Source organism: Lingula anatina, chromosome 1 (genome assembly GCF_051362555.1).
Source record: "Lingula anatina isolate TDL-2025a chromosome 1, LinAna3.0, whole genome shotgun sequence".
NCBI classification, from domain to species: Eukaryota; Metazoa; Brachiopoda; class Lingulata; order Lingulida; family Lingulidae; genus Lingula; species Lingula anatina.
Genome location: NC_141767.1, coordinates 54,939,627 through 54,956,559, shown reverse-complemented (window position 1 = coordinate 54,956,559; position 16,933 = coordinate 54,939,627). Strand labels below are relative to the sequence as shown.

At 34.8% G+C, this 16,933-nt stretch overlaps 1 protein-coding gene across 1 annotated transcript; it reads right to left on the bottom strand.

The window, feature by feature from the left end:
* Nucleotides 1–3: 3 nt before the first annotated feature.
* Nucleotides 4–16,842, bottom strand: LOC106157557 (cyclic AMP-responsive element-binding protein 3-like protein 1). The gene is made up of 10 exons (XM_013533275.2): nt 16,572–16,842; nt 12,634–12,826; nt 7,660–8,001; nt 6,827–6,990; nt 5,372–5,515; nt 4,759–4,817; nt 3,203–3,271; nt 2,854–2,944; nt 2,202–2,358; nt 4–1,744 (listed from the first exon to the last, which is right to left on the bottom strand). Exons 1-10 carry the CDS (start codon nt 16,671–16,673, stop codon nt 1,470–1,472), a joined length of 1,596 nt encoding a protein of 531 aa, XP_013388729.1. The 5' UTR covers nt 16,674–16,842; the 3' UTR covers nt 4–1,469.
* Between the last annotated feature and the right edge of the window lie 91 nt (nt 16,843–16,933).

The window sequence follows — 16,933 nt, the reverse complement described above, 5'->3', positions numbered from 1 at the left end:
AAATTTCACTTAAAATATTTTTATTGCAACTGGATAATTCATAAGCTGTATGAGAATGACAAAAAATTGATGTGTGACATGAATGAATGGAAAACATATTGCATTTCCTCTTTAACATAAACATACTTCATAGTAATAGATAAATATATACAAAATTCATACTTTAAAAAATATACCACCAGACTTAAACTGCATCATACACAGTAGTACTAAAAGGACAAGGTGTCTGTCTAGTACCCATTATCTTGCTGAGACGGAGACAACAGTTTTGTATGGCAATTACAGAATGTATTAGAATGAATTCATGCACCATTTATGTCCCAGGAATTTCCCTTGGTCAATATCAGTGTTTTTACAGGATTCTAAAAACACTATTCACAAAACAGAAGTTTTGCACCATACTTCCAATATTTCAGATTAAAAATACTGATATAATAATAATTATTATAAATAAATAAATGCACTAGTATGCCAAGCCTAGTGACTAGAATCTGTGCAGGGAAAGTCTTGGAAACAAGGGACTACAAGTAATGCTTGGCTCTCTGGTCTTCACTGCTTCATTGAATGCCCAGAGTCTACACCAGCATGCTTCAGCTGCAGTTTAAGTATGAATATTTAAATAAATAGCAAAAGGGTAGCTTTACCCATGTCTTATGTACATTAGCAGCCTTAGGGGCTTGACCTCATGGCTAAGAGGTAAATAGACTATATAGGGTGTCATCTGTGGGGCTATATTCTATGGTGATAATTGCAAGATTCAGTGCATGTGTTTAACTGAGACAGTTGGTGCTTTATATAACACAAGGGGTAACATCTTTGAATGCTTTACAATTTCCCCTGACACTGTACTTGCTTTTCTACGTGCTCTAATTGCACTTCACTCTTTGGCAACGTAAAATGATCCGTTTCCTTTTTTGTTTTATCTTAATTTAGTTCTTGTACAGTTTTTCTATTTTTTTAACCATTTTGTCCTTAGGTAGTAATTATTTTTCTAAAAAAAGTCAACTACACTATCAGGTTTTATAATAACATAAACCAGTCTACTTAACTAACCCTGTTAGAGTAGTTATGCAAATGACATCAACAACAAACATTTTATGATATGGATATCATTATGAGTTAGATCCCTCACCCCCTTATCCCACCACCTGTTATTTTTCCCATGCCCTTGGAAGCAGTTCTGGGACACTGCTGTGCTTCCCCATGTGGGTCACTATAATACAAACTACATTCTAAGTCTATGTGTTCTCCAACACAATCAAAACCAGAATGTAGTATCATATGTGCGTACCACGCAACTGCTCAAAACCTCTTTACAGAAATGCCTGCCTGTTACAGCTACATATGTATACATATATATATATATATCAAAAAGCATGTTACACTTTGGTCCAACAGTTCTTGGTCAGTCAGCTAAGTTGGTAAATGCTGACCAATTCCACTGCACCATTAAAACTGACCATCAACAATCAGGCCGTGGCATTGACACTCTGGTCCATCACTCTGATGTCTGCTGCAATGTCCGGGTGCATGGAGGCTTGATCCACAACCTTGACCTCATCTGCAGTGTCATTACTCTGTGGTGACACAGCATTGAAGACCACTGCGGTGTTGTCATGTTCATCAGGGGTCACCTCATGGAAGAACTTGTTGGCAATACTGGCAAGGAGGCTGTTTGGATCATGTGCTGCAGACTCCACATCATGTTCTTCTTGCATCGAAAGCAAGACACGCGAGGAGCGTTCTGTAAGAAAAAATGTTCAATAGTGATAAGTCTTGATAACTACTATAGGATATTTTCTGTACCTTTGTTATCTACCAGATGACAATTTGGAAATTAATTCATCATATTTTCTGAATTGATATTCTGCACATCCCTGAGCTACTGTGGGTATTTTAATCATGATGCCAATTATTATTTTATGCAATAATAATAATTATAACTATAACAACTGTATATTACTGTATTCAAATGTAATTAATGACATTTTGTAGAATATAACATACATGGGGTCAGTTTATTATTAATGACTATGCTGTAATGGTTTTAAAAGCACAATTTATATTCAAACTTATAGACAATCCATTGGCAAAAAACAGCCATCTCAGATAATCATTCAAAAGAAAAAGAAAAAAGAATGTGACTAATCTATTTCGAGAACATGATACAAAGAAGACAATACAAAAACAAGGTCACTTACGGTTTGGAGTGGCATAAGCATCCTTGGGATGTGGCCCTACCACACTGTCATGGAAGTGGAAGTCTGGTTTGGGCATGGCAGCTATAGGGGAATAGCCTATGTTCAGGGAGGTGGGGGACATATTCCCCAGGAACACAGAGAAGAACAATACAAGCACCTGTAAAATTTGTAAATTTTGCAGTTATGTGTAATTCAATTTAAATGAAAAACTTGTAGAAACTTGAAATGTATCATATTTAAATTCTGAAAGAAACATTATCCCATACAGCTTTTCATGTTACATATTTTATACCAATATAAATTATTTTGATTGGCAACTTCACACATGAGCACAAAACTTTAATGTACCCATTAAATACCTCATCCTCATGATTAACAGCATAAAGAAAATACCTAAAGAGACTGATTCTATACAATGTCTGCATGTTTCTTTAACTGAGCTGCCACTTCCCTAGTAACATATGGACTTGAACCATGAAGTAAAACAGATCACCTTGCATATTTCATAATGCTAATACTTGACAACATGTTGACTTTAAATACGCATCTATCTCCAATCCCTGCTCATAAAGAATGCATGTCAGCCAGTGGTAATTGCTAGGTAACGTCACTATATCAGTGCATATGCTCAATTGTCATGGCAACCACTTACCATTAGACAAGTACCAGCTTGTGTGGTGGGTGATGATGGGCATACTTTATTACAGATATTCTGGAGTTTCTGCAGCTGAGAAAGTAATGACCTAAAATTGAAGACAATGTACATGTAGAAGAATATTCTGCTGTGGCAACATTTTTATCATCAACAAGTTTTTTTCCTGTGGAAAATCCTTAAGGAACTTAACTTAATATTATCAGTAATACTGATCACAGTAACTACTAACACTGACTCAAAGGTGCTAGTATACAGTAGAGAAAAACATTTAACTCTACCATAACATAGCTGTGAATCTTATCTTAAACTTATAAAAATATACTTATACCAATAAAAAAACACTAACCTGTTGCTGCTTTCCAAACTGTCAACTTTCTTTCTCAGATCATTATTTTCTACATTCACTTGCTCAACTCTGAAAAAGGAGGAGGAAGAGGTTAGATGACAATACCATATACATAAAGTAAAATATTGTAACTGATATGTATGAAACACATGAAAGCATCATTGCACTGAAGAAATAACAGCACATTTGACAAAACTTCCAAAATTCTTTAAATTTAAGTATGTAGATTTACTGTATATTTGAAAATTTCACTTGATAATTTTGTCACATGTCTCTGAATGATGGAAGAACATCAGAACATCTGACATAAAATGTTTTTAATGCACAAATGAAAACTGTCATTTCAGATCAAATGGCCATTATATCAGATGTACTACTGCTCATTTTGAGAAGCATTTATGGAAAAAGGCTATCATGTTTCAGTTTGGACAATAGATATTTAATATCACTCCAGGAAATATCTAATCCATTCCACAACAATGACCTCTATTATATCTTGCAAATAATACCACAATAATGATAATGTCATGGTGATAATGTTTCCACAGCTGTGCAGGAGGTTGAGGCTTGCCTTGGTGATAAATGACCAAGTTGCATTGAAATGGAAGTAGTAGTAGGAGTTCAAAAGGCTGTCTCATTTAAACCAGCTGTATTGCATCATGCTTGTTGTTCAGCTGGGTTGACCTTGAGGTCACACATCCACAGACTCCCACAGCAACTCCCACATCACTTTATACACAAGCCATGCTGGTCTCCACACATATCAATCAACCATTTCATCTGTGCCAGTGTTAACTGGGATCAAGCTTATGCATAATATTTCACTTCCCCAGTAACACTTGTTAAAGATAACATACTTTGTCAAAAGAAAATAAAAACTTGTTTCACCACTTTCTATTAATTGGCAGGACAAAAAATTAAAATTTGCCTAAAAGATTAAAAATGCCAGGATAAACTTAATTTGATGAATAAGAAATGCCTTTGCATGATAACCAATTGACATTTCCCTTTTTATCTTTGATACATTTGCTGCTTTTTATTACAGCTCAAACTTGTTTTTAACCGCTGCTCAAAAATATCCAGTAGGTTAACAATCCTTTCCAGACATTTCCAGCAGAACTAATTGAATTTCAAACCACAAAATTTGGCACTTTCCACTCAGCACTCCAGTCACCCCTTCTATTCAGGTCACAGTGAGTAACAGCCCAGACACTACTGTATTCAGCCTTGTAACTGGCAATAAGGATTTTATTATGCACCACCCAACCACACAGTGTTGCAGGCTTTTGAAGTTTATCCAGTCATTTCTTTAATTTCATATTGAGCCTGGCTGTTTTCTTACCAGTCTAGGGAAATTGAATATTGTTTTGAAAAAACAAAAAGCACCTTTCATTAATGATGATTGTATCTGTGCTTTTGGTCAATTCCAAGAAGTCTGGGAAGGGATCACCAGAAGTGGGAAAACATGTTTTTACAATCAATGAGATCCCATCTCAACCAATTCTCTCAAGGAAAAATAACAAGATTACTCAGATCAGTGGCCTGCAAACACTCACCTTTTTTCTAAACACTCCAAGTATTCCTTCTTTTTCCGCCTACTTTCTTGTGCTGATATCTAAAAGAGAAAAGAGTTGTTGAAAAGAGTCAATAGTTATTAGAAAATCTTTTAAGAAATCGGAAATCCTGCCAAATGCTTAAAACTAGTGTCATTTCCTCTACGTTGATTTATCTTTCCCTGCCAACAGGCATGAGAGTAACGATGTCTGACCCTGTTAACCTAAAGTGACTTTTTTTTCTAGTTCTGATAGACATCAAGCTGGTAAATGCTTCCATTAGAACAGTCTAGACCTAGAATAACTTAATTTCTTTGTAGTATGGCAAGTTTTCCAAAACAGATGGGTTGCTTAAAGTGAACTTGTAACAAGTGGGAAATACTGGGTAAAAAAACAATTCATGGAAAATGATTTTATGCTGACCTAAAATGCCCCACTGTACTTTTGTTATTGCTGGGTAGGGCATTTGGGTTGACCTGAAGTGCACACCAGTGTGATTAATGGTCACCGAGTAACACTGCAAGAAAACCCTTGACCAGGGACTTAACTTTCATAGAAACATTTTGATGTTCCACCTTCAAAGGGAAACTGTGTCTATATACAAAATAAAACCTACCTTGTTTTTAATTTTCCTTCTTATTTTCTTAAGATTTTTCTCCTCTTGCTTTGTGAGTGGCAGTTTTGAAGGTATGGGATAACCTTCTGATATTAATGTCCTCTTTTCCTCTTCTGTTAATATTAAAACTCCAGACTGAGGAATCTGTGAATATAGACAGGAAAAAAAACATTAATCATGTAAATATTTTCCACATAATATGATGTGATATACACAAAAATCACCTTACATTCAAAAAATACCCTCAGCCTAGATTGTCAACTGTTACTTTATTATAAAATTGACAATTATGTTTAACAGGTATTTAACAGCCATAGTTAAAAATAAACTTAAAAAGATTCAGCAACTGTTTATGTTCTCTACTTTTCACTTGTCTTTTATACTTTTAATCAGCTTTCACGTAATATATCCATGTTAATAATCAAGTCTAAGATAGAGAAGGGTTTATATCTGCATCATGTTGGATGTATTAATGCATGTACATGTATAAATATTAAAGTCTGGTTCTATATCTAAGGAGTGTAAATTATCTGAGGAGTGTAAAATTGTGACCCATTACTGACACCAGTTCAGAGGGACTTTGGATAGATTGAACTTTTTTTGGTTGTTTTGACTGCTAGAAAGTAAGAAAAGAAAGACAACAGTTGATCCATCTACAACTTGATCAACAGGAAGTCCTACAGTTAATGTAGCTCTACAATAAGGAAAAATTCCATCACTGGTTCATGCATAAAAAATATGCAACCCACATGCACATAAAGCAGATTGTGTCCAGCATACAGATAATAAATTCTAGCTTTCATGGTCTATAAAATATTAATTCATTCCACTATCAATATACAGTAGAAAGAGAAACAGTAACCATTCAAATGATGCTGGTGCTTGATAACAATACAGCTCTGGCAATGTGTAGCACTGACGTTACTTCTGTCTCTCTCTATATATATAATAATATATATTAAAGTGCATTAAATAATCATCTCAACTCACTTAACATTAACCTTGAATATTTGCCCATTTCTTTCTTTAAATAACTGTTTCACATCTACTGTTATTCTATATCTTTGGATACAAACATTTCTTTTGGCTAGGGTGTGCTTCCACAAACCCAGCTAAATAGAGATAAGGGGCACTTTAGGGTCAAGCAGGGCTTTATACAGAGAGGATACTCATATCTGAGGATAAACAGGTGGTGCTATTCTTGGTGAGAGAGCAGATGTGCCATGTAAAGGGAAAACATGTCACCCTACAGCACATCACAACTTTGGCTTCCAGCAATATTCCCTCGAGTCTAAAACAATTTAATATTCCCAACTATGTGACCACAGGTTCACAAATAGATGACATTTCATATGTGAAAATGAGAAAAATGTATATATTATTAAATGCACAATTACCAATTTTCCTGCAGCCAAATTAGAAACTTATACATCATGTACTATAGCATACACTTACAGTGCTCTGAATAAATGGTGATGGCATAGGTTGCCGCATTTGTGAACGCGGCTGTAACATTCTCTGTGGACTGGAAGGTGGAGAGCGGCGTGGGCTCAGGCCACCTTCACTGTCACTAGAAGCACTGCTTGGAGGGGTCGGTGGCAGGTGGATGGAATCATAACCTGAAATCCATGAAATTGTGATTGTAAAAACAATGTTTTCAATTTCAAGAAAACTAGACAGGGAACAATAAAAGGTGAAATTTCTGGTTGTTGGCAATATATTTGCCATGTGAAGTCCTTGTGAAAGTTCAATGTTCTGACTACAGTTTTTAATGATATCATAATTATTATAAAAATAGACAAATTATGAATCTCATACAAAACTGAGGGACGTACTAAAAGCATGAAATATACAAAATGAGAATAACGTGTAGTTAAAACCTGTCTCCTTCCCCAAATAAAAAAGTAACACAACCATGAGTCAAAGTGCACTCTTCTCAAACAAACATAAGTAGGTAGGGGGTCAGTGAATAGAAGGGAAAATGTAATCTTAACTAATTATCTAAACAAATATTCAGAAGCAAGGCATACTATCTTAATTTACGATGGCATCCATTTTGTTTTTTCTAGCTTTCTGTCAATATGCTTCCCAACAATCATAGTCTCATTTTGAAACACAGTGGTAATGACTCCAATACATTCCAAATGTCAATTATAATTGATTTCCTTAGAATAATCAAGACAGGTAATATTATCAAGGTTTAGCTACATGCAAAAGCCAATCTACTATCCTCATGCTGAGCTCAGACTGGTGAATAATTAATCTACTCAGAAGAGTCAATATCTTACTTGTTGATTCGATGTCCATGGCATCAGGTGGTTCAACCTTAATGTTGACTTTGGGAATGGTGTGCTTCTCTTGCTTGAACTGTTGTTCTACCAGCTGTGTTGTAGTGGCCAGTATGATTGTGGGTTGTTTCACATAGCATGTGTGGGTCTGTCCGTTGCCGCCAGTCAGGGTCTTCGTCGCCATTTCCGTTTCCAGTCGCTCCTGTTTTATCAGGCTCATTTGTCGTTTTTCTGTTGGCATTGTTGTGGTTGTTGTTGTTGCTGATGTTGGTGCTGTTACCGTGGTCATGGTCAGGTCCAGTGGATTGCAGCTCTGGGCAGGGAACAACTCAGTGTCCATTTCTAAATTAAAAAGAAATTAACATTTCTAAAACTTCTTTTCTAGTTGAGACAAAATCTAAATCTAGCTTGGGTTACATCAAAATCAATGCAACCAAAACATCTTCAACTTTGCTTCATAAAATACCATTTAATAGTAGTCTAAGTGTGATTCAATAAAAAGCATTATGCTAATTACATAAAAAGTTTTTTACCATATGGGTTCACATAGTTTATATAATGGAATACTTAACTACCATAAAAGTATCATGTAGTTAAAGAAATCGGTTTCATATTTTTAATACCTGTATTTATTAAAATCATATCTTCTTAAGACATATCTATAGACAATAGCAGGCTGAGAATCATGGAGAGAAAACTGTTAATAGCAAAATGATGATGAAAGTGTAGGTCATAGTAATGGCAATTCCAAATCTAACATAAGGTGAGTAGCAAAGCCATCTTTTATCTTGTCTGTCTTCAGCATGCCATGGACTGGGGACCACAACAACTGGATCCTGTGTTCTAGGCCACATAATAGAACAGTAACACACTAAGACTTGATGGCACCTACACATGCTACATGTGCACTTCACAAATACCACTGACTGGCCATGCTGTTTGTTCAGCATGCAAGTGGGAGAAACAAAGCCTAGCCTGTGTATGAATATAGAATAACCACTAATGTTCTATCATTTCATCACCTGTGTAATGTCACTACAGGTGGTTCACTTGATTATACAAAGCTGATAATAATAATGACCCCTTAATTATAATTACAGGACCCCCATATCTATCCCCTCATAAATAAGGTAGTAAATATAGTCTTCAATTAGATTACAGATCATTTGCGTTGTCTGAGTGAAAATCTACCTAAACCTGGCCAGAGACCTATATGGTCAATGAACATATGCTGGCTCTTAGTTCATTTGGATATGAGAATTTCACTTATCAACAACCATTAAAGGGATAATAACTCTTCGTATGAGATCTATATTTCACAATAAAAACATTTGTGAATAACTCATAGAAATATAATATATTCTGTTTTACCACAAAACGGCAGTAATAGCTATTATTCTGATATCTGAGCTTGTCTTTAGACCACGTGACCTCCATTGATGGCTATACTCTGTTAAAATCTCTTAAGAGATTTTAACAAAAAACCAAACTTTTTAGAAAAAAACCAGGGACTAACTTTGAATGTAACAAGGCAGCAAAGCTGTCAAATGTACAGACAAAAAGCAGGAAATAACAAAATAGGCTACTGTCAATTCTGATGCAAAAGTACATTATGTTAAACTGCAAATTCAACATCAAATTCTGATTATGCTCAACAGGTAATACCAATGTAAGTAAAATGTGTAACAAACATAAAGCTTCAGGCCCATGGGAGTTCAAGTTCACCCTTTGAAAATGTAAAAGTTCCAGAAAAAGAAGTCAATTAGACTGCTTTTCCAACTCAGACTGCATTTTAGTCCTGTATTTCTTTTTTGAAAGTTTGGCAATCATAAGTAACATGGTTTTCCCATAATGGTCATCATGGCAGCAGCACCCAAAATTGTGTTTTCTTCTATTCTGATGCAATATTACATAATGGTTACCAGCATAATGACAATCAATTTTTAATAATAAAATATACGTATCTTGGATTTTCAGAAAATGTGACAAGCATGGGTCTTCAAGCCTGTGGAACTTCAAAGTCACACCTTGAAAGTGTCAATATGTGAAAAATTAAAATTTCACAAAAAAACTGTTTAACTGGCAGATTGCATTGCCTACTGAAGCTATATTTTAATCCCATGTTTCTTTCCTGTAAGTTTGAGAACAGTAAGTGACATGGTTTTTCTTAAATGGTCATCATGGGAGCAGTGCCCAAAATAGGATTTTTTCAAATTTTGATGCAATATAACATAATGTTTAACAGCATAATGACCATCAATTTTTAATAATAAAATATTAGTATCATGGATATTCAGAAAATGTGACTAGCAAAGGTTTTCAGGCCCATGGAACGTCAAAGTCACAACTTGAAAATGCCAAAATGTAGACAAGACAGCACTGTTCTGAAATGTTTTTTTTTCCATTTTTAACATTTTTTTAACATAAAACAAAATTAACAGTTTACTGCCATTTTTATATGATCAACTAAGAAAATTGATGAGATGGGAAAAATATCAATAGAGCAGTGTTAAATGTCCAATTTCTTCCATTCTGAGATTCTGAACATAGTGAATGATTGAATCTGACAAACTGCAATGATATGAAATTAATTCCATTTTTGAAACTTTATTACACAATACACGATAACAAATTAACTATCATTTTTACAAAATCAACTAACAATGTTGTAAAGATGCGGGAAATGTCAAACAAACACTTTTAATATCTTATTAATTAAATAATGAAACTGTTAACATGCCTAGGAATTGAATCTGAGAAAATGTGAAAAAAACAACATAACTTCTAAAATAATGGCCCGATTATGCTGATCTTTTAACTCAACCTGCGTTTTAGTAAGATAGATTACTCCTGTGAGTTTCATGACAACAGGCCTATCGGTTTTCCTTGGAATGTGTTTACAGTGTTGCATATATGCTGAAAAGTGAAAAATAAAGCATAACTTCTACAATAATGACCTGATCATGCTGATTGTCAAACTTGACCTGCGTTTTATGAATATTCATCAGCTCTGTAAATATAAAACCAAAAAGTAAAACTGCCTTCCACTTATCGTGTTTACAATGAAAGTGCACGGCGCCGGTGACGGCGATGACGGAGACGACAGACGCAGGTGATGGCAATATGTACAGACACATCTATATATATTTACTGTACTGTTTGAGAACAGTAAGTGACATGGTTTTTCTTAAATGGTCATCATGGGAGCAGTGCCCAAAATAAGTTTTTTTCAAATTTTGATGCAATATTACATAATGTTTAACAGCATAATTACCATCAATTTTTAATAATAAAATATTAGTATCATGGATATTCAGAAAATGTGACTAGCAAAGGTCTTCAGGCCCATGGAACTTCAAAGACACAACTTGAAAATGCCAAAATGTAAACAAGACAGCACTGTTCTGAAATGTTTTTTTTTCCATATTTAACAATTTTTAACATAAAACAAAATTAACAGTTTACTGCCATTTTTATATAATCAACTAAGAAAATTGATGAGATGGGAAAAATATCAATAGAGCAGTGTTAAATGTCCAATTTCTTCCATTCTGAGATTCTGAACACAGTGAATGATTGAATCTGACAAACTGCAATGATATGAGTTTATTTCCATTTTTGACACTTTATTACACAATACACGATAACAAGTTTACCATCATTTTTACAAAATCAACTAACAATGTTGTAAAGATGCAGGAAATGTCAAACAAAAACTTTTACGTATCTTATTAGTTTAACAAGACAGCACTGTTCTGAAATGTTTTTTTTTTTCCATTTTTAACACTTTTTTAACATAAAACAAAATTAACAGTTTACTGCCATTTTTATATGATCAACTAAGAAAATTGATGAGATGTGAAAAATATCAATAGAACAGTGTCAAATGTCCAATTTCCTCCATTCTGAGTTTCTGAACATAGTGAATGATTGAATCTTACAAACTGCAATGATATGAGTTTATTTCCATTTTTGACACCTTATTACACAATACACGATTACAAGTTTACCATCATTTTTACGTAATCAACTAACAATGTTGTAAAGATGCAGGAAATGTCAAAAAAACACTTTTACATATCTTATTAATTAAATAATGAGACTGTTAACATGCCTAAGAATTGAATCTGAGGAAATGTGAAAAAACAGCATAACTTATAAAATAATGGTCCGATTATGCTGATTTTCGAACTTGACCTGCGTTTTAGTAAGATTGATTACTACTGTGAGTTTCATTACAACAGGCCTATGGGTTTTCCTTGAAATGTGTTAACAGTGTTGCATATATGCTGAAAAGTGAAAAAACAGCATAACTACTAAAATAGTGGCCCGATCATGCCGATTTTCGAACTTGATCTGCTTTTGAGTAAGATTGATTACTCCTGTGAGTTTCATGACAACAGGCCTATCAGTTTTCCTTGAAATGTGTTAACAGTGTTGCATATATGCTGAAAAGTGAAAAAACAGCATAAATTCTACAATAATGGCCCGATCATGCTGATTTTCGAACTTGACCTGTGTTTTATGAATATTCATCAGCTCTGTAAATATAAAGCCAAAAAGTAAAACTGTCTTCCACTTATGGTGTTAACGCTGAAAGTGCACGGCGACGGCGACATGATCGGCGACGGCGACGGCGACGGCGACGACAGACGCAGGTGATGGCAATATGTACAGACACATCTGTGTCTGTACATAAAAATGAATTCATTAACCATTGGTAAGTATGGGAAAATTGTTGTTTACTCCAGGAAAATTCATTTTTTGGCCGAAACAAAGAGTTATTATCACTCTAACTATTTCAAACACCAAAACACTTTTACTTTGTCTCTGGAGCATAACTGATAGAAAAAGGAAAACTAGATTGAAAGACATATCTGATATACAAATACTATCATAAGTAATAATATTTTGAGACGAAAAGATATAGGCAAAAGAAAATGGTAGCGAGTGCCTGTCTCAATCAGTGCTTACCTTTGTAGTCATTTCTGAGTGCAGATTCTCCATCTTGGGTATCATTCTTGGACATGGAGTAGCTGTGCTCGTTTGCGATGTGGGGAAGTTCAGCAGCCTCTGTAATCATCTTGTCATTTAACACTGGGTCTTCAAACAGTCTGTTCAACCATTCTTCATCTTCCATGTGTCCATATGGCCCACCCATAGTTTGCTGGAAATAATGAAGCTCAATGTATTCAACTCATTTTAAAATAACTTATTAATTTTATAGTAAACATGTAACTTTCAAATTCTTCAAAACTTTCTCAATCTCTAAAAAATTTTTAAAACATTCAAGACTTATGTTTGTTTGCCTCCCTTAATTTAAAGAGTTGGGTTATTTAGTTTGGTTTGTATCTGCTGATGAAGAAATGACAGGGTGCTTATTTAAATACAGCAATTAATCAATCTTTTCAACAGGGAGAATTTTTTAATTTTACAGATACTGTATTTTTAAAGTTATAATTTCTTAAAATTACAGCATTCCTATTCAGTGGTAGGAATAAATTAAAAAGTAGGCCACTCTATAGCTCTATTCTATGCAGTAAAAGCACCAAAAATGCTACATAGAAATATAATTGTTGTGATTAAAAAATTTTGAATCTGAAAGTTTGATAATCTTGGCCCATTGAAAAGATCCAAGTCATTAATGTTAATAATCCAACTTCAATAATCTAAATTCAAGTAAAAAAATCCTATGCAGGATTAATATTCACCATTCAAAGCTGTATAACAACCATCAAATTTTAATATTTTATAACTGTATCATGACTTATAAATGATTTGAAGAGTGACGCATGCTGTGGAAAAATACAATGTCATATCATGATGCAAGAAAAGTCTGCACAGATAATAAGAAATTCAATTTTTACTAAGTTATCTTTTTCATTGTACTTATATGTAGAGAATTCCCATTAACTCTTTAATGCATGAATTATTCAACTATTGCAACATAAATCACGAAGTTGTAACTTAGCTAACAGATATCAGCACAGAAACAACTTCCTAAGCCTGGGCCCTAGGCCAGGGGAGAAGTTGGCATGCTAAAAGATGGAATAAACCTTCACCTTCAGAACAGATGGAATTTGTGTACACCTGGATATTATAAGTCCCTAGTTAACAGACACAGCTTTCATGCCTTATCTTTCAGGTGGGGGATATATGATGAACATTTTGGATATCAAAACAGTGCAATTTCCTTTACTTTCTAAGCAGTGTGTTTCAGAGTTTATCCAGTAATCGTGTCTTTATCATCAGTTTATCCTGGACAGCTGAGCTCAAATTGAATGGTTTGAGTTAAAATTAGACCAAACAAATTTTCAAGCAAACATTCTAACTCATGTTATCAGTGCTTAAATATTTGGGTTCCTAAAATATCAGCTATGCTTTTTTCTGTCCAAGTTGATGGCTGTCACAGATAACATAACAGCTTCCAGACAACTTGTGCTGGATCCTGGACCCCAGGAGACAGACCAAGGACATTGAATTGGGATTGTGTTCAAAATCTGTCGATATTGTTTCTCTTGTCAATACTTTACAATAGGCTTGTTGTTTACCAGTCCCCATCAGTATCACAACCGTCTCCACAACAAGTAAACAAGACGCCACTTTACACAGTTCCATTGTGCACCCAGCATTGTTTGTCCTCAAAAGTTTAACTGGTCAATATGATTCCATGATGACAACAGAGATAAAGTCTGATGACTATCTCCCTTCAAAAATTATCTCAACTAGATATATCTTTGCTTAAAGGGAAGGGGGTTTTATGCAAGCTTTCTGTTATCATTTTTACTAGGAATCACAGAGTAAATGGAGCCCAGATTCAATGAAGTGACAAGCTTTACAATACCATAATATGTCCTAATAGTGGTTATCTCCTGACACCCTGGTGTGAACGTTTGTCTAGACATGTACAAGGTGCAAGAGGAACAATAAAGGTATTCAGGAATCAAAAGAACAATTAATGAATAGAATAGTAATTAAAGGGGGTGACCTAACTCACCTGAGGGTCTCCTGAAGAAATTGGCTATTATGTTGGCTAATTAGGAGTAAGGCATTCTGATCAAAGGTATGCTGTGTAGAAACAGTCTAGATCCATTTTATAAAACTCGAAGATCACTTAAAAACCTTATATCTAATTCATAAAAAACAGCACATAACAGGGGCATTGTACGCAATGAGTAATTGCATTGTGGATGGAAGTTTTTCAAACCACCATGTGACTATGCTATGGGGCAAAGGTTTCTACATACTTGCAAGTGATCACATCTACAGTGTACCAAGCATATCCTGTATGGATATCAAAGCTGGCATTATCATTATTACTACTGTCCTCAGGCTAGGGAACTAGATCCTACTGTACATATTGTTTGGGATTCCTGTAACCTCCCTTGAGACTATGTGAACCTAACCAACTGTTAGAGCCATCTAAACTATATCTTCAACATATAGGTTATTTACTTACATTTTCAGTAAATTATACCTCAGCCTATCAAAAAGCAGATAGGATACAAATATATTAGCATGCCGTTATTCTCATCTTGTTCAAAATTTATTAACAAATGGTGCATCAATCTCAAAGATGTTTTGCACAAAAAATTGTCCTAAGTTCATAATATGAAATCTATGATAAGAAAGGTGTTATCTCTAAATGCATCTATCTTTTATTACATCTAAACCCTTCTAGCAAAAGTATCGTTTATCATAGGCATTTTCGTACAGTGTCAGATAGGCATCATCCAGTTCAAAATAAATATCCCCATGCTGACAATCATTATACATAACTTCAGAAACCCACCCCCTTTTTTTTTCAAACAATAACTTACTAAATTTCAACAAACACTTTTCACCTTAGATACCCATTTAATACACGAGTGATTTAAATTATCACCACATGCACCAAGTGCTTGTTTAAAGCAATGGCTATCACTATAAACTTCTAGTATTCTGCAAGTGTGTTTCTTCACAAGGGTGAAGTATATTTTGAATGACTGACATCTGTTTTAAATTTGAAACCCTATACTTTTATTCTGTAACCATTGCATCAGCTAAACCACAGACCCAGGAGAAGTGGATAAACTGAATGAAATTTCAAACATTAACCTACTGATGTAAAAGAAAATGGCATTGTTTCAAAGTTAATCATACAAGCTAATTGGGTTCCCATTAACATATCATGATAGCATATCAGACCTAAATCTTCTGGAGGGAAAACATGTGAGTAAGAAGATATATCAAACATCGGCATCATTCTGCACTATATACATGACTGTCACCCTATAATGATGAGCAATTACATCTGTAGTCTGTACCTCTATTGTACTCCAGTGCAACATGATCCCTGTAAGGCTGTTAACATACCCAACACTTGGGCAACACCCAGCAATACCTTTTCAACTGAGGTAAACATCCCCGTTCATAATTCATAAAATCTGTCAACAAGATTACTACAATGGTATCCTAAGGGGTGACTGGGTTTGGTCCTTAAACATTGACCAGTACTAGCGTCACATCAGCTGACCACACCCCCTTAGGTTTTTACACCTGAGCACACTGTATGACAGACATTATTTATTCATATGGAAAAAAATGATGTAATATTTATTAATATCAAATCCTATTAGACAATCATATAAAAATCTTTGCCTGGCGTATCAATTGAAATACGGCAATTGGACTTCGGAAAAGAAACAGGATGTAAAAACAACAGGCACATGTCATCAGTAAACATATTGTATGGATTTAGTTAACTTCATTTCCGATTTTCAAGTAAAATATTTACATTTCAAGGTAAAGACCTTAGGCCCTCTTGTCCGGACATTCATATAAGTTTGTCATATCTAACTCAAAGTCCACAAAGTGGACAAACTTGGGGCAATATGGTTTGAACCAAAGGTCACATAGAAACATGGACTCACCAGTGAAGCCGGGGAATCAAAAACGTCATCGTTGTCCAAAAACTGTCCAAGGTCGCTCTCCTCGAGCTCCGAAAGTCTACGATCGGAGCAGAAGGAATCCATTATGGGCGATCTGAGCCCGGTATACCGGTGTCTGTGACTTCTAATTACAAGTAATTACCATTCGAACAGGTAGTGTCTACTCTGTTCAACAGTCACAGCTGTGAGTGAACGAATCGCATGCACATAGGGAATACCCAGACCGCAGCACCGCCGAACACCGAATCCTGTCGCGAACACCTGTAGAAAAGTAAATCTGCGTATGACAGCACTTCGCACCTATTCCTCCACCACTTTTAATTTAATATGATCTTCGCTTCTAT